At 42.4% G+C, this 26,407-nt stretch overlaps 1 protein-coding gene across 2 annotated transcripts in view; it reads left to right on the top strand.

Annotated features, from left to right (window-relative positions):
* The window catches only part of LOC139406497 (protein Wnt-7b), a 45,160-nt gene extending 22,636 nt beyond the window's left edge, over positions 1-22,524 (top strand). For both annotated transcript variants that reach the window (XM_071149148.1, XM_071149146.1), the window contains exons 3-4: positions 13,157-13,428; positions 20,593-22,524. In XM_071149148.1, coding sequence (XP_071005249.1) covers positions 13,157-13,428; positions 20,593-21,072 — 752 coding nt within the window. In that variant the 3' untranslated portion in view covers positions 21,073-22,524. The remainder of the gene's footprint in view (positions 1-13,156; positions 13,429-20,592) is intronic.
* The last annotated feature ends 3,883 nt before the right edge of the window (positions 22,525-26,407 follow it).

Genomic DNA, 26,407 nt, shown 5'->3' with positions numbered 1-26,407 from the left:
TGTCAACTGTGGGACCTTAAATATACAGGTGTGTGCCTTTCCAAGTCATGCCCAATCAATTGAATTTACTCCAAACAAGTTGTAGAAACATCTCAAGGATGATCAATGGAAACAGGATGGACCTGAGCTTAATTTCGAGTCTCATAGCAAAGGGTCTGAATATTTATGTAAATAAGGTATTTCTGTTTTTTATTTTTAATACATTTGCAAACATTTCTAAAAACATATTGTCATTATGGAGTATTGTGTGTAAATTGACGAGGGAAAAAATATATAACTTTTTTTCCCCTCATACAATACCGTTGTTTCTTGGCAATTTCTCACATGTAATAGCTTTCATTTCTCAGAACAAGAATAGACTGACGAGTTTCAGAAGAAAGATATTTGCTTCTGGCCATTTCGAGCCTGCAATCGAACCCACAACTGCTGATGCTCCAGATACTTAACTAGTCTAAAGAAGGCAAGTTTTATTGCTTCTTTAATCAGAACAACAGTTTTCAGCTGTGCTTACATAATTGCTAAAGGGTTTTCTAATGATCAATTAGCCTTTTAAAATAATAAACTTGGATTAGCTAACACAACGTGCCATTAGAACACATGAGTGATGGTTGTTGATAATGGGCCTCTGTATTTATTTATTTAGATATTCCATTAAAAATCAGCTGTTTCCAACTACAATCGTAATTTACAACATTAACAATGTCTACACTGTATTTCCTGATCAATTTGATGTTATTGTAATGGACAAAAAATGTGCTTTTCTTTCTTAAACAAGGTCTTTTGAACAGGAGCGTTTGTACCAGTCAAAAGTTTGGACACCTATTCATTCCAGGGTTTTTCTTTATTTTGATTATATTCTACATTGTAGAATAGTAGTGAAGACATCACAACTATGAAATAACACATATGGAATCATGTAGTAACCAAAAAGTGTTAAACAAATCAAAACATATTTTATTTTTGAGATTCTTCGAAGTAGCCACCCTTTGCCTTGATGACAGCTTTGCATACTGCTAGCATTCTCTCAACCAGCTTCATGAGGTGGTCACCTGTAATGCATTTAAATTAATAGTTGTGCCTTGATAAAAGTTAATTTGTGGAATTTCTTTCTTAATGTGTTTGAGCCAGTCAATTGTGTTGTGATAAGGTAGTGGGGGTATACAGAAGATAGCCCTGTTTGGTAAAAGACCAAGTACATATTTTGGCAAGAACAGCTCAAATAAGCAAATAGAAACGACAGTCCATCATTACTTTAAGACATGAAGGTCAGTCAATGCGGAAAATTTCAAGGAACTTTGAATAACCATCAAGTGCTATGATGAATGATGAAACTGGCTCTAATAAGGACCGCCACAGGAATGGAAGACCCAGAGTTGCCTCTGCTGCAGAGGATAAGTTCCTTGGATTTGCCAGCCTCATAAATTGCAGCCCAAATAAATGCTTCACAGAGTTCAATTAACAGACACATCTCAACATCAACTGTTCAGAGGAGACTGTGTGAATCAGGCCTTCATGGTCGAATTACTGCAAAGAAACCACTACTAAATGACACTATTAAGAAGAAGAAGACACTTGTTTGGGCCAAGAAACACAAACAATGGACACTAGACCAGTGGAAATCTGTCCATTGATCAGATGAGTCCAAATTTGACATTTTTGGTTCCAACCACCGTGTCTTTGTGAGATGCAGAGTAGGTGAACGGATGATCTCCTCATGTGTGGTTCAATCCATGAAGCATGGAAGAGGAGGTGTGATGGTGTGGGGGTGCTTTGCTGGTGATCCAGTCAGTGATTTATTTAGAATTCAATGCACACTTAACCAGCTTGGTTACTAAAGCATTCTGCAGTGATACACCATACCATCTGGTGCGCTTAGTGGGACTATCATTTGTTTTCAACAGGACAATGACCAAACACACCTCCAGGCTGTGTAAGGGCTATTTGACCAAGAAGGAAAGTGATGGAGTGCTACGTCAGATGACCTGACCTTCATAATCACCTATTCTCAACCCAATTGAGATGGTTTGGGATTAGTTGGACCGCAGAGTGAAGGAAAAGCAGCCAACAAGTGCTCAGCATATGTGGAAATTTAAGAATCTAAAAATGTGTTTAACACTTTATTGGTTACTACATGATTCCATATGTGCTATTTCTTAGTTTGAAGTCTTCCCTATTATTCTACAATGTACAACAGTGTAGAACTCTTGACTGGTACTCTGGTCTCTCTCTCTCTCAACTCAATTTCAATGTAAGGGCTTTATTGGCATGGGAAACATATGTTTAAATTGCCAAAGCAAGTGAAATAGATAATAAGCAAAAGTGAAATAAACCATAAAACATTTACACATTGCACTCCCAAAAGTTAATATCACTCTATGTCTCTCCACCTACCCCTTGCTCTCTGACAGCATGGGGTTCCTCCCTCCCTCCCTCCCTCCCTCCCTCCCTCCCTCCCTCCCTCCCTCCCTCCCTCCCTCCCTCCCTCCCTCCCTCCCTCCCTCCCTCCCTCCCTCCCTCCCACTACAGATTATATTGTCTGCTGACAGGGGCTGGGTTTCCCGGCCTGCCCTACCCCTTTGCCCCCTGGGGGCCTGATGCCGTGGGCCGGGGTGGGTGGATAACCCACGTGGCGTTATCGTCCGCTGGGATCTGTGTCCGTCTATGTCTGCCTGGCCGCTAGACGCGGGGGAACAGGATGTGAGAGGATCAACTGTAATCTCAAAGTGTGCTTTGTTCCACACAATCCCAGCACTAACTGTGTTCACTACCGCAGGGCAGCAGAGCACATTTACATGTGCCAACAATCACAGTACTATTGGCCATTAAAGAGAGTTGAGAGACAGATACAGAGAGGTTAGGATGAGGAACTGTTAAAGAGGCTTTAACCCCTTATTGAGAGGAGGATATGAGAATGGAAGGCTTTGCATATTGTTAATGTTGGGACGATCAGATATCCTCTGAGACTTGAATGAGTGGTTGAGTTAAAGTTCAACCAGTACGTTGGATATCTAGGCAGCATACTACTGTTCCATATCAAACAAGATGTCAATAAACAAGATGTCACAAACAATCATTCTAACAATGACCTCAAATTAACTTCTTTCTAAGTTGCACAGTTAGATGAGGACTTGAACTGTACTGACTCATTATAGGATTTTCCATTAAAGGAGTTTGATGGATTCTGGCTCGTTTTTTGACAGTGTCATCATTGTGTCGAAATCTTCATCCTCACCTGGGGGAAGACAGATGGGAGAAGTGTAGGCAAGGCACATGAACAGTGTTCAAACTGTAAGTCTTATGTCCATGTCTTGAAGGCAGATTGGTTGGCTTCCCAGCATTTAAAACCATTGAACCCAAATGACCCCATATTGTTGTTCAGTTCTAATTACAACTTAACTCTTTCTCTCCTCATCATCACTCTATGGAACAGAGGTTAAGACTTTTTTTCGACTGCCGAAGTGTGTTACAATGTGAGTACATCCAGTATGTAGTTCTGGTAAAAAAAAATAAGATTTTATTGTAAAGGAACATGGCTGCGCTAATTCCTCTAGCTGCAAACCTCACGGACCACAACATTGTCTACAATTTTCTCTGAGCATAGGTTCATAGCAACTGTACATAAAGCTGAACGGAAAACAGTAGTACAGGGTATATTAGTCGGAGGGGGGGGGGGGAGTGGTTGGTATACAAAGCAGGGGTTTTCCTTTAAAGAATCGTGAACCATACTGTTCAACTGCAGCACCTCGTGACAACCAGCAGGTGCCACTTTTTTCTTTGTTCCAAATTAATGATTACAGTTGTGCTGTACATTATGGGCTCTCTCTGTGCCTAAAGCTGCAATATGTAACTTTTTGGGCAATTAATCGAAATTCACATAGAAATGTGAGTTATAGATCTGTCATTCTCATTGAAATTAAAGTCTAAGAAGTTCTATGTGCGCTATTTCTATGCTTCCTGTTCTTAAGTTTTGGTTTTGTGTTTTTTACTTTCAGTTTTGTACACCAGCTTCAAACAGCTGAAAATACAATATTTTTGGTTTTGGAAAATATATTTCAGTGAGATTTAGATGGTAAAATTATTCTCTACACTATACTTGCCTGTTTTGTCACATAAACTGAAATTAGGTGAACTATAAAAAAATGTGCAACCAGGAAATGGGGGAGAAATTTCTGCATAGTGTACCTTTTAATGGATGACTACAACGATATAACTGTTCTATAGCTGTAATGCGTCCATGCTATAAGCAACACACTCCTCCTCTCTCCTTCTTCCCCCTGTCTCCTCCCCCCCTCCTCCTCTCTTCTTCTCCTCCCTCTATCCTCCTCCTTTCTCCTTCTCTTCCCTCTCCTCCTCCTCCTCTCTCCTCCTCCCTTTCTCCTCCTCCACCTCCTCTCTCCTTTTCCTTATCTTCTCCCCCTCCCTCTCTCCTCTTCTTTCTCTCCTCTCTCTATCCTCCTCCACCTCCTCCTCCTCTCTGAGTGCATGTCAGAGACAGGGTCTTTAAAAAGTCTTTCCTCTCCAGAAGCCAAGGCTGTCCCCCTCTCTTTTACAGACGCTGGGCTTGTGTGTAGAGGCCACTGGTCTACTCTGCTGGGCTCAGTGTGTGTGTGTGTGTGTGTGTGTGTGTGTGTGTGTGTGTGTGTGTGTGTGTGTGTGTGTGTGTGTGTGTTTGTGTCTGTGTGTTCTGCCTCTGCTTTGCCTGGGTTCCCACCCTGATTCCGTCCGGGACCGCTTCCCTCTCCCCCTCTTCCCCGCTCCCCCCTACCCAGCTCTCTTTCCTTACCCCGCTCTCCTCTCCCCAACTCCCCCTCCTCTCCCCCTCTCCCCAGCTCCCTCTCCTCTCCCCCTCTTCCCCGCTCCCCCCTACCCAGCTCTCTTTCTTTTCCCAGCTCTGCTCTCCCCAGCTTCTCCTCCTCTCCCCCTCTACCCAGCTTCTCCTCCTCTACCCCTCTACCCAGCTTCTCCTCTCCCCAGCTCCCCCTCCTCTCCTCTCCTCCTCTCCCCAGCTCCCCTCCTCTCCGCCATTCCCCAGCTCCACCTCCTCTCCCCTGCTCCCCTGCTCCCCATCCTCTCCCCCTCTCCCGGCGCTCCACCCCAGAGCAGTGATTAAGTCATTGCTGTGCTCTGTGACTTACTGGGAAGGCTGTCTGTCTGGTCCTCTGATCCTCTGTCCCCCATCACCTACTGAGATCCAAACACAGGATCTACAGAGACATCACACTACCAGACCAGAGGCATGGTTAGTTGTAGTGTTTCCACTCACTACCACTTCCAGGCAGTCCAGTGCAGAGGAATGGTTAGTTGTCGTGTTTCCACTCCCAGGCAGTCCAGTGTCAAGGCCAGGAGCTCACCAAAAAGACAGGCAAGGGGCTGGCTGTAACCTCAGTACGTATGAACCGGCTGTCGTTTCTACGGTGACTCTCCCCAATGTGTGTCCTTTTGTGCCCTCTTTTCCTCCCTGGTCAGCAACATCAACATAGGCCTGGCGTGGCGGGGACGCTGAGCCCAGAGGGGTCACAAGGAGAGTGTTGCTAGTGTAGCCTAGCACTGCCAGTATTCTCTCAGGTTGTAAATCTCCTTTGCTGTGTCATGTAAACATTTTTAGTGGTGCGCTCGCCTCCGCTTTAAACACAGATTGTCGTAAAAGCGGGCGGCCACCACATCCAGAAATGTTTGGGTCCATTTGGGACGTATGAAGGACGCGCGGAGACCAGGCAGTGGTCAGCTGATGTGAAGGCCATACTCTCACACCCACTCTCTCCATACAGGGTGTATTCCTCCGTACAGGGTGTATTCCTCCGTACAGGGTGTATTCCTCCGTACAGGGTGTATTCCTCCGTACAGCGTGTATCAGGGTGTATTCCTCCGTACAGGGTGTATTCCTCCGTACAGGGTGTATTCCTCCGTACAGGGTGTACTCCTCCGTACAGGGTGTATTCCTCCGTACAGGGTGTACTCCTCCGTACAGGGTGTATTCCTTCGTACAGGGTGTATTCCTCCGTACAGGGTGTATTCCTACATACAGGGTGTATTCTTCCGTACAGGGTGCATTCCTCCGTACAGGGTGTATTCCTCCCTACAGGGTGTATTCCTCCGTACAGGGTGTATTCCTCCCTACAGGGTGTATTCCTCCGTACAGGGTGTATTCCTCCGTACAGGGTGTATTCCTCCGTACAGCGTGTATCAGGGTGTATTCCTCCGTACAGCGTGTATCAGGGTGTATTCCTCCGTACAGGGTGTATTCCTCCGTACAGGGTGTATTCCTCCGTACAGGGTGTATTCCTCCGTACAGGGTGTATTCCTCCGTACAGGGTGTATTCCTCCCTACAGGGTGTATTCCTCCGTACAGGGTGTATTCCTACCTACAGGGTGTATTCCTCCGTAAAGGGTGTATTCTTCCGTAAAGGGTGTATTCTTCTGTACAGGGTGTATTCCTCCCTACAGGGTGTATTCCTCCGTACAGGGTGTATTCCTCCGTACAGGGTGTTTTCCTCCGTACAGGGTGTATTCCTCCGTACAGGGTGTATTCCTCCGTACAGGGTGTATTCCTTCGTACAGGGTGTATTCCTCCCTACAGGGTGTATTCCTCCGTACAGGGTGTATCAGGGTGTACTCCTCCGTACTGGGTGTATTCCTCCCTACAGGGTGTATTCTTCCGTACAGGGTGTATTCCTCCGTACAGGGTGTAGTGAGCGATCCTGTATGGCCACAGGATGTTGACTGATAACTGCTCTCAGGGAGGAGCTTGAGCCTTCCTTCCTTCTCCTTCTGTCCATATTGGACACTGTCACAGACACTTGCCACTAAACTCCATTAGACAGATGGTTTAATATTTCTCTATTCTTCTCCCCAGACCATTCCAAGTTCATTGAGGTTTTTATGGTTAGTCCAATTTTCCACTGGCAGCCTACAAGGCTACCCCAGGGTGGTTCCTCCTGGAATCCTGTCAGGACGATGGGGCCTGGTGCCTCTTTAGCCTTTTTCTCTTTCATAAACCACATGCCTGTTCAACAAGTAGGAGCTCCCCAAGGGCATGGGAGTACAGTACACAACTCCCAATCATAGAGTAGATGTACTGGAGCATCATGTCCAACACAGCATGAAACATCTGTCTTCTCAATACACAATCAACCACCTCACGGGTCAATGATGAAACTACTCATTAAACTACATCAAACCTTTCACTCACTGAGACGCAGAGGCTCAAACACAGAAATGGAGCATCAGAAATCTCACAGTTGTAGCATCGAACATCTCCTCCATGGAAGCAGTATTAAAGTTTCTCACTGCTTGCTAGTCCAAGCATCAAGCAACTCCCTCACTCACTCACACAGCATAAAACACAACCTTTAAAACCCTGGGGTTGGGTCTTGCGTCTGTCGTAAAACAGTCAGATTCATGAGGACGTAAACCAGTTGTAGAGTTAGAAACGTGTATTAAAGTGACACTCCACAATTCTACAAATTAAATCACATTTCTTTGTCACGTGCGCCGAATACAACAGGTGTAGACTTTACTGTGAAATGCTTATTTAAGAGGCCTTTCCAACAAAGCAGAGTTAAAAATTAAGAAAATGTGCTAATAAAAATACAAGAACTGACAATAAAATACAGATTTTAGAAATCACATTGTGGAACACTCAAATTTCATTTTGAGACTCTTAAAGCAGTCAAAGTCAAAACATGATACAACGAAAGTTGTCCAGCAGTAGTAAATGTTGATATCATTATCTAATAGATAATGCAGATTCCCAGTTGATATCATTATCTAATGGATAATGCAGATTCCCAGTTAATATCATTGTCTAATGTATAATGCAGATTCCCAGTTGATATCATTATCTAATAGATAATGCAGATTCCCAGTTGATATCATTATCTAATAGATAATGCAGATTCCCAGTTGATATCATTATCTAATGGAGAATGCAGATTCCCAGTTAATATTATTGTCTAATGTATAATGCAGATTCCCAGTTAATATCATTGTCTAATGTATAATGCAGATTCCCAGTTGATATCATTGTCTAATGGATAATGCAGATTCCCAGTTAATATCATTGTCTAATGGATAATGCAGAATCCCAGTTAATATCATTGTCTAATGGATAATGCAGAATCCCAGTTGATATCATTGTCTAATGGATAATGCAGAATCCCAGTTGATATCATTGTCTAATGGATAATGCAGATTCCCAGTTGATATCATTATCTAATGGATAATGCAGATTCCCAGTTGATATCATTGTCTAATAGATAATGCAGATTCCCAGTTGATATCATTATCTAATGGATAATGCAGATTCCCAGTTGATATCATTATCTAATAGATAATGCAGATTCCCAGTTGATATCATTATCTAATAGATAATGCAGATTCCCAGTTGATATCATTATCTAATGGAGAATGCAGATTCCCAGTTAATATTATTGTCTAATGTATAATGCAGATTCCCAGTTGATATCATTGTCTAATGGATAATGCAGATTCCCAGTTGATATCATTGTCTAATGGATAATGCAGTTTACCACTAACATAGCTCTCCATTGTGCTTAGGATCACTGCAGGATAATATTTTTATATAAATGTTTTATTTAACCTTTATTTGACCTTTATTTAACAATGAGGGTACTGCTCTCCTACCATTACGAGGTTCAGCCCTCTTAAGGCATCCACATGCCTCACAGCCAAAACAGTTTGGAACAGATCTTGCAAGTATTATGATGACATTTTGTGACGTTTTTGTTCAATTTGGATTACAACAAGGTTTTTTTGGGGCCGATCGGGCACACAACATTTTTTCTTGAGGCAAGCTGAAGTCAGTAGCTGAAGTCTACGCCCCCTCATCGGTGATTGGTCTACAGTAGAGATGCCTGTTGTCATTCAGGCTGTATCACATCCGGCCGTGATTGGGAGTCCCATAGGGCGGCACACAATTGGCCCAGTGTCATCAGGAGAGGCCGTCATTGTAAATAAGAATTTGCTCTTAACTGACATGCCTAGTTAAATAAAGGTTAAATAAAAATACTACACCAAACATCCTAGTTAGAAGCAAAATTGTGCGACTAAGATCCCCTCGGCAAAAACGTCAAAATTAATGACAGATTTCTTGAGTTATACTATTTTGAGGACATGTATACTGGCTGCGGCATCTCAAAATGGACAAACAGTACTACAGCCGCTTTTTTCTTTTAGGCAACTGAGGAGTCAATGTGTAAGACTGACCAAAAAGGCTAAATGTGATTATTATGTAACCACTCTTTATGATTGCAAGGGAAACTCAGCTACAATCTGGAAAACTGTCTAATCTCTAAAGGGTTGCACTTCCTCCTCTCTGCCCCAAACAATTAATTCAGACTGGTAGTCAAGTTTGGGAACCACTGATCTAAGTGACAGAACTCAGGCCATCGTGGTTGATGGGGTGAAGTCCGCATTTCGTGAAGTACATGTAGGTGTTCGGCAGGGGTCGATTCAAGGACCTGGTCTTTTCACTATGTATATACATGCTTGGTCAATGATACTACAATGTATGCAATTGCTCCAACTGCTGACCTGGCTGTGACAAGGCTATAGTCCAATTTTGCAGCAGTGCAGAAAGCCCTAATTAAACTAGTGCTTAATACAGGAAAAACTAAATACATGTTGTTTTCAAGTTCTCGTAAGATTGTCTCAGATGGATTAGGTCTTCAGTTGTCGGCTGGTTCTATAATTGAACTAGTCTGTCATACAAATACCTTGGTATTTGGATTGACAATGATTTAAAAAACATACGAATGAGCTTGTTAAGAAACTAAGATTTAAAGTAGCCTTTTACAAAAACAGATATTTTCTCTCTAGTCAGCAGGAAGCAGATTGTGCTGTCAAACTTTCTATCAGTTCTTGCTTATGGTGATACTATTTATTAAAGTACAGCTGCCTCTTCTCTTAAACTCCTGGATGCCATTTGTCATCTTTTTATCACAGGAGACAGATGTATTACTCATCACTGTATTCTTTACCAAAAGGTTGGCTGAACCTCTTTGAAGTCATGTAAATCACATCATTACGCTCTTTTTGTTCACAAAGCCCTGCTCCACAAGCTTCCGACTTACTTAACTTCACTATTAAGATTTAAAAGTATGTTCACAGGGTTGGTTAACTCTGGGGACTCCTTTGGTGTCTTCAGAGTTAGGTAAATTGGCTTTTAGTTTTTATGCCCCATATGTTTTGAATAATCTCCAAAAAGCAGTACACATAGAGGTAGTGTCCCTGGGGCTGTTTAGAGAGATGCCTTAGTGTCCCTGGGGCAGTTTAGAGAGATGCCTTAGTGTCCCTGGGGCAGTTTAGAGAGATGCCTTAGTGTCCCTGGGGCAGTTTAGAGAGATGCCTTAGTGTCCCTGGGGCAGTTTAGTGAGATGCCTTAGTGTCCCTGGGGCTGTTTAGAGAGATGCCTTAGTGTCCCTGGGGCTGTTTAGAGAGATGTCTTAGTGTCCCTGGGGCTGTTTAGAGAGATGCCTTAGTGTCCCTGGGGCAGTTTAGAGAGATGTCTTAGTGTCCCTGGGGCAGTTTAGAGAGATGCCTTAGTGTCCCTGGGGCTGTTTAGATAGATGCCTTAGTGTCCCTGGGGCAGTTTAGAGAGATGCCTTAGTGTCCCTGGGGCAGTTTAGAGAGATGCCTTAGTGTCCCTGGGGCAGTTTAGTGAGATGCCTTAGTGTCCCTGGGGCTGTTTAGAGAGATGTCTTAGTGTCCCTGGGGCAGTTTAGAGAGATGCCTTAGTGTCCCTGGGGCTGTTTAGAGAGATGTCTTAGTGTCCCTGGGGCAGTTTAGAGAGATGCCTTAGTGTCCCTGGGGCTGTTTAGAGAGATGCCTTAGTGTCCCTGGGGCAGTTTCGAGAGATGCCTTAGTGTCCCTGGGGCAGTTTAGAAAGTGAAAAGAGGAATGTTATAATGAACAATGTGTCTGTTTTAGTTGATTGTCTTTTGTGTATTTATGCTTGTCTGTATTTGACTTGTTTTATATTGTATTAGATGAATATGAATATTGTATATGCAGGGCTCCTTGAAAAAGAGACACTGGTCTCAATGGTGACTCCCTGCTAAAATAAAGGTCAAATTAAAGGAAATGTTTTTAAGTGAATGTCCTTTAAGGGAGTATGCGAGCACACTCGTTTGGTTCTCCTAGCCGAGCTCGGCTAGGCACCAGCCGAACTGAAGCATGTTGACGCCATTAGCGTTAGTTGACAGTTCCAGACCCAACAGGGGGTGTCAACCAATACCATTTCCCCCATGAGATGTGTTATTGCAGGCTGAATGGGCCCAGAAACAAGCCTGCATCTATGGCACAGGGAACCAAACTTCTTACCCTGGAAACTTCATACTCCATTCTGTTTTTACCATCATACTGCCCCGCCATGTGTGTGTGTTCGTTGTGTGTGTGTGTGTGTGTGTGTCTGTGTGCATGTGTCTGTATGCGATTCTGTGTGTGTGTGTCTGTATGTGTGAGATGAAGGTGGCTGAGAGTGACCATAAGCTGGCAGGGCATAACTCTGTTGGTAACCAGTAAGGCTGGTGTTTGTGAGTCTGTCCACATACAGTACATACAGCAGGCAGTGGGCAGGCAGGCAGGGCATTAGCAGCAGTCATGGCCGGGCTCATCTCCAGCAGCACAGACTAGCAGCCTTAGCCCCTTAGCCTCCACTGGATGTGACCACAGTGTTTTGAGCTGTAAAATAAGGTAAAATAAGCAGTGATTTTGCATCTAGCAAGTTTCTAAATTGTTAAATATTTATTTGCTTAGCCAAATAACGTATAACTTTTCACATTTGAGATTTGTCATGTTTTTTTTTCTGTAATTTGGCTGTATTGCAATATGCAGTGGTCAATATCATTTTCCCTTCCCTCATGCTGGTAGCCTGGTACAGTAGTCCTGGACCAGACAGCAGAAAGTACATGTCGGTCTGATGATCATAAAATCTCCTGGATATCTGAAATACTTGATTAATATTGTTTACATGATATGGAACACACATTTGAGTAAGAAGAAAACACAACCATGAATTCTACAGAGTGATGTTACACGCAAAGTACGTTACGTAAAGAAACAGAAACATCCATGTAAAACATATATATATATCCCCTTTAAGGCCCAATAAACCCACTGGTTTGTCACTAGTAGCATTTGTTCTCCTTCCACCCGCTACCCTTTCTCTCTGAGGCCCAGAGCCCCTCTACCCTCTCTCTCTGAGGCCCAGAGCCCCTCTACCCTCTCTCTGAGGCCCAGAGCCCCTCTACCCTCTCTCTTTGAGACCCAGAGCCCCTCTACTCTCTCTCCTCCTGAGGCCCAGAGCCCCTCTTCTCTCTCTGTGGCCCAGAGCCCCTTTTTCTCTCTCTGAGGCCCACACCCTCTCTCCCACATGAAGGACTACTCAGGGGACACCTGGGTAACTCACTGTGACTGCACAAGCATCCACGGCCCCTTTTGGAGCACAGCAGCCTTTTAAAGACTGAGCACTCCCTACTGACAATTGGACAGCACTGTCTGGGGGATGCATACTTGAAAACGGATGGTAGAAAAAAGCATTTGTATTATCAGTCTTGAACAGTTCCTCTCATTGGAGGAAATACTATGTCATACCGGCATCACTTTTGTCTGTTGACTGTCCTCTGTCCGAACTTGTGCATGCATACATCGCCTATACCAGTAATGCTGAAGTCCTAACCACTGCAAGTGTACTGTAGAGCGAGAGAACACCAGGCACTAGAGCGAGACTGCACCAGACAGCCAGACAGACCTGCAAATCACAGCTGTAGTAATGTGGGCATGCAGTACAAGGTGCTCGAGGAGAGGAATTCAGCACTGTGGACAGCACCTAGCTACAGTACTCTCCCCTCCCCACTCGGCCTAGAATCACAGCACTGCACACTTGGAGGCTGTCCTTGAGGACTTGTGGTCTGATGCTGTGACCATCTTCTTACCAAGGTGCAGGAGGGGCCGGAGGTAGGAGGGAGGGACGCCAGGGAGGTCTTGCCTGGATGATTGTGCCTGATTTCTTTAACTAGAGATCATCAAGTCAAAATAGAGCAACAAGGTCATAGTACACAAGCTTCTATGACGTTCTGTTGTCATCGCTGTAATTCTACAATTATTTAACGTCCCTAACCTCTCTACCTCTTCTCAGGTAGCCGGGAAGCTGCGTTCACGTACGCCATCACGGCCGCCGGCGTAGCCCATGCCATCACGGCGGCGTGTAGCCAGGGAAACCTGAGCCAGTGTGGCTGTGACCGGGAGAAGCAGGGATACTATAACCAGGAAGAGGGCTGGAAGTGGGGAGGCTGCTCGGCAGACATCAAGTACGGCGTTGAGTTCTCCAGGAGGTTCGTGGACGCCCGCGAGATCAAGAAGACCACGCGCCGGCTGATGAACCTCCACAACAATGAGGCAGGGAGAAAGGTAAACAACCACATAGAAGAAATACATCTTTATCTTTTTAGATCAGTGTGTGTGTGTGTGTGTGTGTGTGTGTGTGTGTGTGTGTGTGTGTGTGTGTGTGTGTGTGTGTGTGTGTGTGTGCGCACGCTCGTTCACTCGTGCATTTGTGGTTTGTGTGTGTGCACGCGCATCCATGTGTAAACACCCCAGCCCAGATAGAGAATGGAACCTACAGAGTGGTGGCGGCAACCCCTAAATGGGGGTCGTGCTGATTGACAGTTAGCCTCTCAGTAGCCTGTTTTGCTTTAGCTCAATTACAGTTTTTTTTCCTACTATAATGTGGGGTGTTTTTCTCTTGGAGATCTGGCACACTTCTCCTGTGGTGGTGGTGGTGGTGGTGTGGTCCTGGGCTATGTTTGTTTGTTATTAGTCATCCCAGAACAAAGAACAACATGAATCATAACAGAGAGACAGAGAGAGCAAGAAAGTGAGAGAAAGAGAGAGAGAGCAAGAGAGAGTAAGAGAGAGCATGCCTGCCTGGGCTTCTCTGGCGTTCTGGTGATAAATGGATCTAATGAATAAGCGGAGCGGAGCGAGGACGGTAGCCGGCTGCCAGATGGAGTTCTGCCATGGCCCTCCATCCAGCCCTTTCATGGAATTATGAAGTGTAAAGTCAGGAACAGGATATTATTGCAGGTCTCTCAGCCGTACCAAAAACACAGCACTGCCATTTCACTGCGCCCATTCAGTTTCTGAAAGCACAGCGACAATGGTGGAGTTAACGCAGGCAGACTGATATGAGGGGATCGTAGTCAGGTGACCTGTCTGAGTCTGAGTTAAGCCTGGCAGAGGTTTGGTATGGATGATGGGATTCAATCAAACACACGCTGTGGAAACAGAGCGTTGTGGGGGATCAGTACATTTTTAAGTGCAATCTGTTGATTAACGAGACAATGGGGAAACTCAGCTAAACACATTTTTTTTGTTTGAAAGGCTGCATTTTCACAGCACAGGAATAACGTGATTTTCTTCACAGTGTTTGTGGTTTGATTGATGCTGGCCCGAGACTACTACTCTACCACTACAAAGATCCCTCTGTATCTAGAACATTCCGACACAAACACTGTAGGCTCCAGTTATGTGAATCCCAAATAAATACAGACAAACCCATGGAATGATTTAGTCTCTCTGTATACTGGGATCCAGTGAGTTTGACAAATCTGGTCATATCTGACTAATTGGTAGCAGACAAGGTTTTGATGGACACAGTGTAAAGTAAATGTTTTCAACCATTCAGTAATTCTGTTTCACACAGACATTCATTGTGGTTTATACCACCATATATTTTGGGAAATCCTCGTTCTGAATCATCATCTGTAACGAGATTGTCGGTTGACCCTCAAGTATTCTATGTACCTTCTCCCCACACTTTCAATCGAATATCTGCTAATGAGGGATTTCAAAACACATACAGTGTCAATGTAAGAATCAGGCAGCATTTATTGATCCATAACTCTGTGTACATTGTGTACATTGTGGAAGTGTCTGACAGAAACGATGACTACTGCTGGCAAGGCGTCATGCCAGGAAAAAAACTGCTCTGGAAAAATGCCCTGCCAACAAAACTGAATATCTTATATAACGAATACATACTTGGTTCTTACAAGTAGAAAAACCCAGTTAGGTTGGAAGAGTCATGTTCATGAAGTGGACTTCATCCACTCTATTCTCCACAGAATACAACATGTACTGTAGTCACAGAATACAACACATACTGTAGTCACAGAATACAACACGTACTGTAGTCACAGAATACAACACGTACTGTAGTCACAGAAAACAACACGTACTGTAGTCACAGAATACAACACGTACTGTAGTCACAGAATACAACATGTACTGTAGTGACAGAATGCAGATTTACAGTAGGTAAGTAGAGGCCTGTTGTAGAACAAGGATTGACTTGGTCCTGACACTAAACTGCTGAGGACAGCACACAATATTTCCCAGGTGCCCTAGGATTAGGCATTTAGAGGAGTTCTCTACTACAATGTGTGCCACATGTCAGAGATGAGCTTGGTAATGAATGGGCACCAGTGCATTTTGAAACGATTCCGTTTCTAAGATAAATGACTGCTATCTGAACATGTAAGAGTGTTTTGATTTAAGATAAGAGGCCTTGAAGTGTTGATTTGCATGATCTTTTATATTGTGAAATCCAGTATTAAATACTTCTTTCATTCAAACGTCATGTTTCTTTAGTTAATTAACCAACCCATGATCCCAGCATTCACACTGATCCAGATGCAAACGGTTAATAAACATCTGTTGAGTATGTCGTATCTGCAACGCATTAAATAGCTGAATGATCCACATTTAACTCAAGCGTAATGGTGTATGGTTATATGAGATTTATATTTATTTTCCCTTGCTATTGATGTAGTCTTCAGGAAGGTAGGGATAATTATATGGTTGAATATTACCAGTAAGTGCATTTTCCCTTGTTTTTGACATATAGCTGGCATCAGTGTCCCTCTTAGAATGTCAGATATGCCTGGTTTGGTCTACTTCATAGGGAACAGTCACTCTACGCCAGATTGGGAATGTTTGACCCTCAGATGTAAATGGATGTGGCACAACGCACAAAACAAACAACCAGTGTGAATTCAGATCAAACACAACTCTCTATTCTATAACACAATGTACTCAAATACTTTAAAATCAAAACAACTGTCTTTGGAATGGCACGCATCTGTCATTGTGAACATCCGTTTCCACTTACAGGGACTCCTCCATACAAAGAGGGCATTCACCAACCGTCTGCTGAACACTCTTTGTTATTCATTAATAAACACAATGTTGAACTCAAATAAATACGTCCTCTTCACTCAAAATGTTTCTTGGTCTCTCTCTAAAGAATTTACACTGAGTGAACAAAACATTAGGAACACCTGCTCTTTCCATGAAATAGACTGACCAGGTGAATCCAGGTGAAAGTTATGATCCCTTATTGATGTCACTGTTAAATTAACTTCAATCAAATCAAATCAAAATGTTATTGGCCACACATATTTAGCAGATGTTATTGTGGTTGTAGCGAAATGCTTGTGTTCCTAGTTCCAACAGTGCAGTAGTGTCTAACAATTCACAACAATACACACAAATCTAAAAGTAAAAGAATGGAATAAATAAATATATAAATATTAGTAGCATTGACTAAAATACAGTAGAATAGAATACAGTATATACATATGAGATGAGAAAAGCAGTATGTAAACATTATTTAAACATTATTGAAGTGACTAGTGTTCCATTATTAAAGTGACCAATGATTCCAAGTCTATGTATAAAGGGCAGCAGCCTCTAAGGTGCAGGGTTGCGTAACCGGGTGGAAGCCGGCTAGTGATGGCTATTTAACAGACTGGTCCTTTGAGATAGATCAGTGTAGATGAATGAGAGGAGACAAGTTAATGAAGGATTTTTAAGCTTTGAGACAACTGAGACATGGATTGTGTATGTGTGCCATTCAGAGGTCGAATGGGCAAGACAAAAGATTTAGTGCCTTTGAAGGGGGTATGGTAGTAGGTGCCAGGCGCACCGGTTTCAGTGTGTCAAGAACTGCAATGCTGCTGGGTTTTTCACGCGCAACAGTTCCCTGTGTGTATCAAGAATGGTCCACCACCCAAAGGACATTCAGCCAACTTGATACAACTGTGGGAAGAATTGGAGTCAACATGGACCAGCATCCCTGTGGAACACTTTCGACACCTTGCTTATAGAGTCCATGCCCCGACAAATTCAGGCTGTTCTGAGGGCAAAAGGGGGTGCAACTCAATATTAGGAAGGTGTTCCTAATGTTCCTAATGTATATGTAACACAGAACCCAAACCGGCTGCGCGTGTGCGCCATCGTGCGCTATCGTACATACATTTATTTTGTCCCCCTACACCAAACGCGATCACGACACGCAGGTTAAAATATCAAAACAAACTCTGAACCAATGACATTCATTTGGGGACAGGTCGAAAAGCATTAAACATGTATGGCAATTTAGCTAGTTAGCTTGCACAGAAGTTTACATACACTCAATTAGTATTTGGTAGGATTGCCTTTAAATTGTTTATCATGGGTCAAACGTTTCGCGTAGCCTTCCACAAGCTTCCCACAATAAGTTGGGGGAATTTTGGCCCATTCCTCCTGACAGAGCTTGTGTAACTGAGTCAGGTTTGTAGCCCTCCTTGCTTGCACACGCTTTTTCAGTTCTGCCCACACATTTTCAATAGGATTGAAGTCATGGCTTTGTGATGGCCACTCCAATACCTTGACTTTGTTGTCCTTAAGCCATTTTGCCACAACTTTGGAAGTATGATTGGGGTCATTGTCCATTTGGTAGACCCATTTGCAACCAAGCTTTAACTTCCTGACTGATGACTTGAGATGTTGCTTCAATATATCCACAAAATTTTCTTCACTCATGATGCCATCTATTTTGTGAAGTGCACCAGTCCCTCCTGCAGCAAAGCACCCCCACAATATGATGCTGCTACCCCCGTTCTTCACGGTTGGGATGGTGTTCTTTCGCTTGCAAACCTCCCCCTTTTTCTTCCAAACATAACGATGGTCATTATGGCCAAACAGTTGAATTTTTGATTCATCAGACCAGAGGACATTTCTCAAAAAAGTACGAGCTTTGTCCCCATGTGCAGTTGCAAACTGTAGCTTGGCTTTTTTATGGCGGTTTTGGAGCAGTGGCTTCTTCCTTGCTGAGCGGCCTTTCAGGTTATGTCGATATAGGACTTGTTTTACTGTGGATATAGATACCTTTGTACCTGGTCCTTTGCTGTTGTTCTGGGATTAATTTGCACTTTTCGCACCAATGTACGTTCATCTATAGGAGACTGATAGCATCTCCTTCTTGAGCAGTATGATGGCTGCATGGTCACATGGTGTTTATACTTGCATACTATTGTTTGTACAGGTGAATGTGGTACCTTCAGGCGTTTGGAAATTGCTCAGAAGGATGAACCAGACTTGAGGAGGACTACCATTTTTTCTTGAGGTCTTGGCTGATTTCTTTTGATTTTCCCATGATGTCAAGCAAAATAGAGAGTTTGAAGGTAGGCCTTGAAATACATCCACAGGTACACCTCCAATTGACTCAAATTATGTCAATTAGCCTATCAGAAGCTTTTAAATCCATGACATAATTTTCTGGAATTTTCCAAGCTGTTTAAAGACACAGTCAACTTAGTGTATATAAACGGCTGACCCACTGGAATTCTGATACAGTGAATTATGAGTGAAATAATCTGTCTGTAAACAATTGTTGGAAAATTACTTGTGTCATGCACAAGGTAGTTGTCCTAACTGACTTGCCAAAACTATACTTTGTTAACAAGCCATTTGTCGGGTGGTTGAAAAACGAGTTTTAATAACTCCAACCTAAGTGTATGTAAACTTCCGACTTCAACTGTATATACAGTACCAGTCAAATTAAAAATCCTACAATGTGATTTTCTGGAATTTTTTTCTCATTTTGTCTGTCATAGTTGAAATGTACCTATGATGAAAATGACAGGCCTCTCTCATCTTTTTAAGTGGGAGAACTTGCACAATTGGTGGCTAACTAAATACTTTTTTTGCCCCACTGTATGTGTTATTTCATAGTTTTGATAGCTTCACTATCATTCTATCATTCAAATAGTAAAAATAAAGAACATCCCTTGAATGAGTAGGCGTGTCCAAACTTTTGACTGGTTCTGTTTATATATATATATATATATATATATATATGCAATTTCTCGCATGGACTAGCCTTCATTTCTCAGAACAAGAATAGACTGCCGAGTTTCAGAAGAAAGGTCTTTGTTTCTGGCCATTTTTAGCCAGTAATCGAACCCACCAATGCTGATGCTCCAGATACTCAACTAGGCTAAAGAAGGCTAGTTTTATTGCTTCTTTAATCAGAACAACAGTTTCCAGCTGTGCTAATATAATTGTAAAAGGGTTTTCTAAGGATCAATTAGCCTTTTTAAAATAATAAACTTGGATTAGCTAACACAACATGCCATTGGAAGTGATGGTTGCTGATAATGGGCCTCTGTATGCCTATGTAGATATTCCATTAAAAATCAGCCGTTTCCAGCTACAAGTCAACATTAATAATGTCTACACTGTATTTCTGATCAATTTGATGTTATTTTAATGGACAAAAAATGTGCTTTTCTTTCAAAAACAGGGACATTTCTAAGTGACCCCAAACTTTTGAACGGTAGTCTATAGAGTGTCATTTTGCCACAGTGCCATGGTGTATACTGTACTTAGACATTAGCTAAAAGTGCTCCAAATACACCACAGACAACAGTTGTCTTTTGGTCCATGCAACAGTGTGGTATCGCTCCATGTTTTGACACATTTAATTAAAGAATATTAAGACGGTTAGAGACATTGAAACTTTATGCTTTCACGTATTCTCAGACTTGTCTTGTAAAAATTGGTTCCTGATTGTTATCTGAGTTTGTCCTTTTTAAAGTGTCAGGGAAGACTTTGGAGCAGTGTGATTCATTAGTATCATTAAATGTTCTCGTACTTTTTAAAAATAAACATCATCAATGTTACCAAGCCCAATAGAGGATTGTTGGACAACATCATGTCACATTTTCACCTTGCATTTGGTTTAGGAGTTCAGTAGTTATTGCCAAACGCACTAAAATAATATCCCTTCAAAGGACAGTTGTTGGCTCAAGAGGTAATTCGTAGGGAGTTTTTAGAAAAGTGTGGTGGTTCACCAACGTTTGAGAACAGCTTGGTCTTGTCTAATGTTCATTTATTATAGAAAAAACTGATATTATCCAAGGAACATCTTTTCTCACTGACCTTCTGTGGATTGTTTTTTACATCATTCATTCAGCAGCAGAGCTAGCTAGCAACCTCTTCACCCTTTGGGTTTCTTTGGGTTTCTCTTTCCACCCAAGTCAGGTCATCTCTCTATTTCAACACTGGGCCTACCCCAGTAAAACATTGTCATGTATGACTCTCTCCCCCTGTTTGTCCATGTAATGTCATGTAATGTAATCTAACACCATGTAACCTCCTCTCCCCCTGTTTGTCCATGTAATGTCATGTAATGTTTAGTAATGTAATCTAACACCATGTAACCTCCTCTATCCCTGTTTGTCCATCCAGGTCCTGGAGGAGCGGATGAAGTTGGAGTGTAAGTGTCATGGCGTGTCAGGCTCCTGCACCACCAAAACCTGCTGGACGACCCTGCCCAAGTTCCGAGAGATCGGCTATGTCCTGAAAGACAAGTACAACCAGGCGGTCCACGTGGAGGTGGTCCGGGCCAGCCGACTACGCCAGCCCACCTTCCTCAAGGTGAAGAAGACCCAGGGCTACCGCAAGCCCATGGAGACCGACCTCGTCTACATCGAGAGGTCGCCCAACTACTGCGAGGAGGACGCAGCCACGGGGAGCGTTGGCACCCAGGGGAGGCTGTGTAACCGCACCTCGCCCCACACAGATGGCTGCGACCTCATGTGCTGTGGCCGGGGCTACAACACGCACCAGTACACCAAAGTGTGGCAGTGCAACTGTAAGTTCCAGTGGTGCTGCTTCGTCAAGTGCAACACATGCAGCGAGAGGACGGAGGTGTTTACCTGCAAATAAAGGGGCATGACATAATGGACCTACAGTACGGTACTATGATTGGAAGGGGCGTGGCAGGACTACCTGGATGACAAGGAAGACCCCAGAGAAAAGATAAAAGGACATGTCTTGGAACAGGAATAGTGAGAGATTTAAAAATAAAAAGGAATGGAATGTTCAATATCAGCTCTTCATGGCATCGTTTTGCACAGCAGAATCTATATGAGCTTTTTAAAAGAAACGTGAGCGCTAAATATCAATAGATAATAATACTAAAATCTTTGACTGACTGAGACAGAATAATGTGTGATCATGTACTGATGTAAAAGTTATGACTACAGGAAGCAAATGGTGCCTGGATGGGAACTGTGCATTGCACTCTGGGATTTGTAGTTATTTTTTTCACAAAATGGCTTCTTCATGGAACAGAAAGACAGAGACAGACTCTGGAGATGTGGTAGAAAATGACAGTAACTGTTGAGGGATGAGACTGGCATGAGACTCTAAAAGTCTTTTAGTGAGAACTTTGAGTTTTACTTTCTTTTTCCACAGAGGGAGAGAGCAGAGGTGAATATTTGAACTGGAGGTGTTTTCTTTTTGGAGCTGTGTAGACATGAAGAACGCTGTGTAAGTGTGGTGCCTTGGGGCGCATTGAAAGTGGAGAAGTCTCTATAGTAAGCCCTCTGCTGCCAACTGGAATACGGTGGAGTATGTTAGTTTTCCAGTCACACTGGAACTGTCTGTTTGAACACTGAAAATAAATTGTTTATTTATGTTATAGTATCTTAAAACAAAGCACTAACGGGTAGAAATGTCTTTTTTTGTACTAAGTGTAAAAATTACTTTTTAGAAAACTCTGACTGAAGATAATGTGTATCTTTTAGAATATGGCCCTATCCCACTATCCCACTATCAATCCCCCTTTTTCTAAAATGGTTTCATTGCTACTGGTGTGTTGACTACATAAAACATCAACAATACAGGGTATTTCACATCACAATCAATCACATTGGTTCTATTTTTCTGGAGCATAGCTTTTGTTTGCAGTCATTTATGCAGCAGACGTTAGGCCTACATCCTGTCTGGGTTATTTAGCATAGACAGTAGCAAGAGAACTCATCTCTTAACCGCAAAGATCCTTCCTCAATTATTTAAACATGATATTGCTGGATGTATTGTAGAGTGGTGCACTGATATTATTTTCTATTCAGAAACGACCAAAATTAAAAAGAAATTATCTCCCATTTGACTGCTTTTTGAAATTTATTGCAAAGAAAAACAAGACTGAGAATCAAAGAAAAACAAGACTGATAGTCAGTGAGTGAAGTCTGCTGGTCGTGAGAGGAAATGTTAGGTTTTAGCCAACAGTTTCGGTAATTCACTGCTTCCAAAGCTGTGTTGGCATTCTCATCTGTATTCATTGGTTGTGGTTAAACTATACCAAGTGTCAGGCTATGTAGAGTTCCATTGACGTAAACCATCAGTATACATCACTGATCAAAAACAGTCATTATTTTCAGCATCTTTTCGTCATGCTTAAAGCTAGAATATTTAGTTGCAACATCCATTTTTGGACTTATAAACGAATGGTATATACCCATTGATTTTTGAAGAATATAACTTGTAAATGCCTCATGAGCTTAGTTCAACTGTCTCATCCTATCAGAATCCCAAATATAAGCCTGTTTTACTCCAATGTCTGTAAATAACGTAAACAAACACTGTATAGCCTTAAAACATGATTGAAACTATAATTTTGATGTCTGGGATGGTCAGTCATTGCATCCATAGCTCTGTCTATGAATTTGAGAGTGGTTACATTTCTCCAGGCCCGTCCCTCAACTTTTTCCCAAAAAGGAGGCGGGTGACCACTTTGGTATAGTTTCAACAGTGGATTTTAGCTTTAACCTTCATATGTTGATAAGAGAATATTTGCTTTCTGCTTATTTGAGATTATGATGACCCAAGGTTTACCTGTCAGATGTGCCAGTTTCTTTCTTGGCTAATTTATATGTGTTCAAATTTTGATTAAAACCACCGCAGGCATGTTGCTATTTCTAGATACAATATGAACTCAGCAACAAGGGGACAAAAGCGTGAAAATGATCCAAACCATCTCTCAAACAGTTTCTCATAATATTACTAATACACATTTAGCGACACCAAAACAAACAATATGAAAAACTCATCCTGAATCAGTTATTTCAAACCTCTTTGGCAGAAAACCATACACATTGTAGGATTTTTAATTTGACTGGTACTGTATATACAGTTGAAGTCGGAAGTTAACATACGCTTAGGTTGGAGTCATTAAAACTCATTTTTCAACCACCTCACACATTTCTTGTTAACAAACTATAGTTTTAGCAAGTCGTTTAGGACATCTACTTCGTGCATGACACAAGTAATTTTTCCAACAATTGTTTACAGACAGATTATTTCACTTAGAATTCACTGTATTACAATTCCAGTGAGTCAGAAGTTTACATACACTAAATTGACTATGTCTTTAAACAGCTTGGAAAATTCCAGAAAATTATGTCATGGCTTTAGAAGGTTCTGATACATAATTTGAGTCAATTGGAGGTGTAGCTGTGGATGTATTTCAAGGTCTACCTTCAAACTCAGTGCCTCTTTGCTTGACATCATGGGAAAATCTAAAGAAATCAGCCAAGACCTCAAGAAAAAAGTGTATACCCCCACAAGTCTGGTTCATCCTTGGGAGCAATTTCCAAACGCCTGAAGGTACCACATTCATCGGTACAAACAATATTACGCAAGTATAAACACCATGCGACCACGCAGCCATCATACTGCTCAGGAAGGAGACGCGTTCTGTCTCCTAGAGATGAACGTACTTTGGTGCGAAAAGTGCAAATTAATCCCAGAACAACAGCAAAGAACCTTGTAGAGATGCTGGAGGAAACAGGTACAAAAGTATCTATATCCACAGTAAAACGAGTCCTATATCAACAATCCTATATTGCCGCCCAGCAAGGAAGAAGCCACTGCTCCAAAACCGCCATAAAAAACCCAGACAATGGTTTGCAACTGCACATGGGGTTGTACTTTTTGGAGAAGATTGTACTTTTTGGAGAAATGTCCTCTGGTCTGATGAAACTAAAATGGAACTCTTTGGCCATAATGACCATCGTTATGGCTGGAGGAAAAAGGGGGAGGCTTGCAAGCTGAAGAACACCCTCCCAACCGTGAAACACAGGGGTGGCAGCATCATATTGTGGGTGTGTTTTGCTGCAGGAGAGACTGGTGCACTTCACAAACTAGATGGCATCATGAGGGAGGAAAATTATGTGGATATATTGAAGAAACATCTCAAGACATCAGTCAGGAAGTTAAAGCTTGGTCACAAATGGATCTTCCAAATGGACAATGACCCCAATCATACTTCCAAAGTTGTGGCAAAATGGCTTAAGGACATCAAAGTCAAGGTATTGGAGTTGCCATCACAAAGCCCTGACCTCAATCCCATAGAGAATTTGTGGGCAGAACTGAAAAAGCGTGTGCGAGCAAGGAGGCCTACAAACCTGACTCAGTTACACCAGTCCTGTCAGGAGGAATGGGCCAAAATTCACCCAACTTGTTTGTGGGAAGCTTGTGGAAGGCTACCCGAAACGTTTGACCCAAGTTAAACAATTTAAAGGCAATGCTACCAAATACTAATTGAGTGTATTGTGATGAAAGAAACAAAAGCTGAAATAAATCATTCTTTCTACTATTATTCTGACATTTCACATTCTTAAAATAAAGTGGTTATCCCAACTGACCTAAAACAGGACATTTTTATTTGGATTAAATGTCAGGAATTGTGAAAAACTGAGTTTAAATATATTTGGCTAAGGTGTATGTAAACTTCCGACTTCAACTGAATATTGTTTGGGCCAAGTGCGTGTTAATCCACATAATGTCGGTGCTCATCTCAGTTGCCCATGTCAACTGTTCCACCAAATACCCAAAGCCCTTATTTGGCCTCTGACTCCCTGAAATTCAACACATGCTTTACATGTCTGGCCATTGTATGTAGAGGTTTGAGCCGCCAACATGTATATAAAACATACCCCTTATTCAGAACTTCCAACCACCCTTAATATGGCTATTGGCGATATGAAGGAAGCATAAATCATTCAATATTGTTAATACATTATTTTGTACACAGCACATGTTCATAGTAATCTGTGCTTTGTTTGTCTTTATGGCACGCAGGGACCAAAAGTGAATTATCTCTCGAAGCCCATCTCCGAGTCAGTCAGTCACATGCGAGTCTGAGAGAGACTGATGAGAGGAGGATAATAGTAATAATAATAATAGTAATAATAATAATGTCTGGTATGGAGTGATTGGTATCAAACACATGGAAACCATGTGTTTGATACCATTCCATTCTTCCCTTTCCAGCCAATACAATGAGCCTGTCCTCCCTAATTATGCTTCCACCAGCCACCTGTGGTCTTGGGGCTTTGTGAAGGTCTGGCTTGGATTGTCAGAGCTGCCTCTGAAGATAAACCTTCTCACGCTATCATCTGATTAATTGGTCTAACTCAGTCACCATGCATTGCCCAGGTTCCTGGATGTAGGCCTGCGGTACGTCAATATATCACCATTTGATATGAGATAACTTATTCACATCAATAAGTTATCTCTCAAGTGTTATGGCCGCCATTATATGTTGATAGTGTACCAGTACAGTGATTATCTTAACTCTCTGGACCCTCTCCATACTCTCTGTGTTGGCAGCATTGGCATCCAGTGTCACTGGGGAAGTGGAGCTCCATGCAAATGACCTGTGCTGAATAGGCAGTGCCTCAGTTTGCCTCTTGTTTCTGGACACAAACGAGAGTTTCGTTCTTTTGAGTGTGTTTTCTAGATGGATGGGATGGCTGGATGGAACAAGGATGTGCATGTGCAGCCGGAAACAGCAAGTGAAAAGAATGGCTAGCAGAGAAAGGGGCTGGTGAAAATGGGTTGGGAGAGGGAGCGAACGTGTGGGATACTGTTCAGGAGGTACAGCCCTAGGATTAACCTATCAGGTCTGTGTGGCGGAGAGCAAATGGTGTGAATCACAAATGTTTGATTTGTGTTGCTGTCTTTTCCTCAACTGGGATGATGTGTTCTCTAATAGTCAATATTCAATAAGTTAAATAAAGGTTAAATAAATAAAAAATATTCACTTTTTAAGATCAATTAAGATTATGATCAGATCAAAAAAGTAAGAAGAAACCCATAGCCTAGTCATCTTTGAACCAATTCATGTGTTGGTTAGTTCTCTTGTTCATTGTGGATGGTTAAATCAACTTTTCTATGGATTCTCAAATGGACTCAGGAAAGTCAGTGAGCAAGA

Source organism: Oncorhynchus clarkii, chromosome 4 (assembly GCF_045791955.1).
Source record: "Oncorhynchus clarkii lewisi isolate Uvic-CL-2024 chromosome 4, UVic_Ocla_1.0, whole genome shotgun sequence".
Taxonomy (NCBI): Eukaryota; Metazoa; Chordata; class Actinopteri; order Salmoniformes; family Salmonidae; genus Oncorhynchus; species Oncorhynchus clarkii.
Note: the sequence above shows the minus strand (reverse complement) of the source record. Positions and strands in the feature narration are given on the sequence as shown.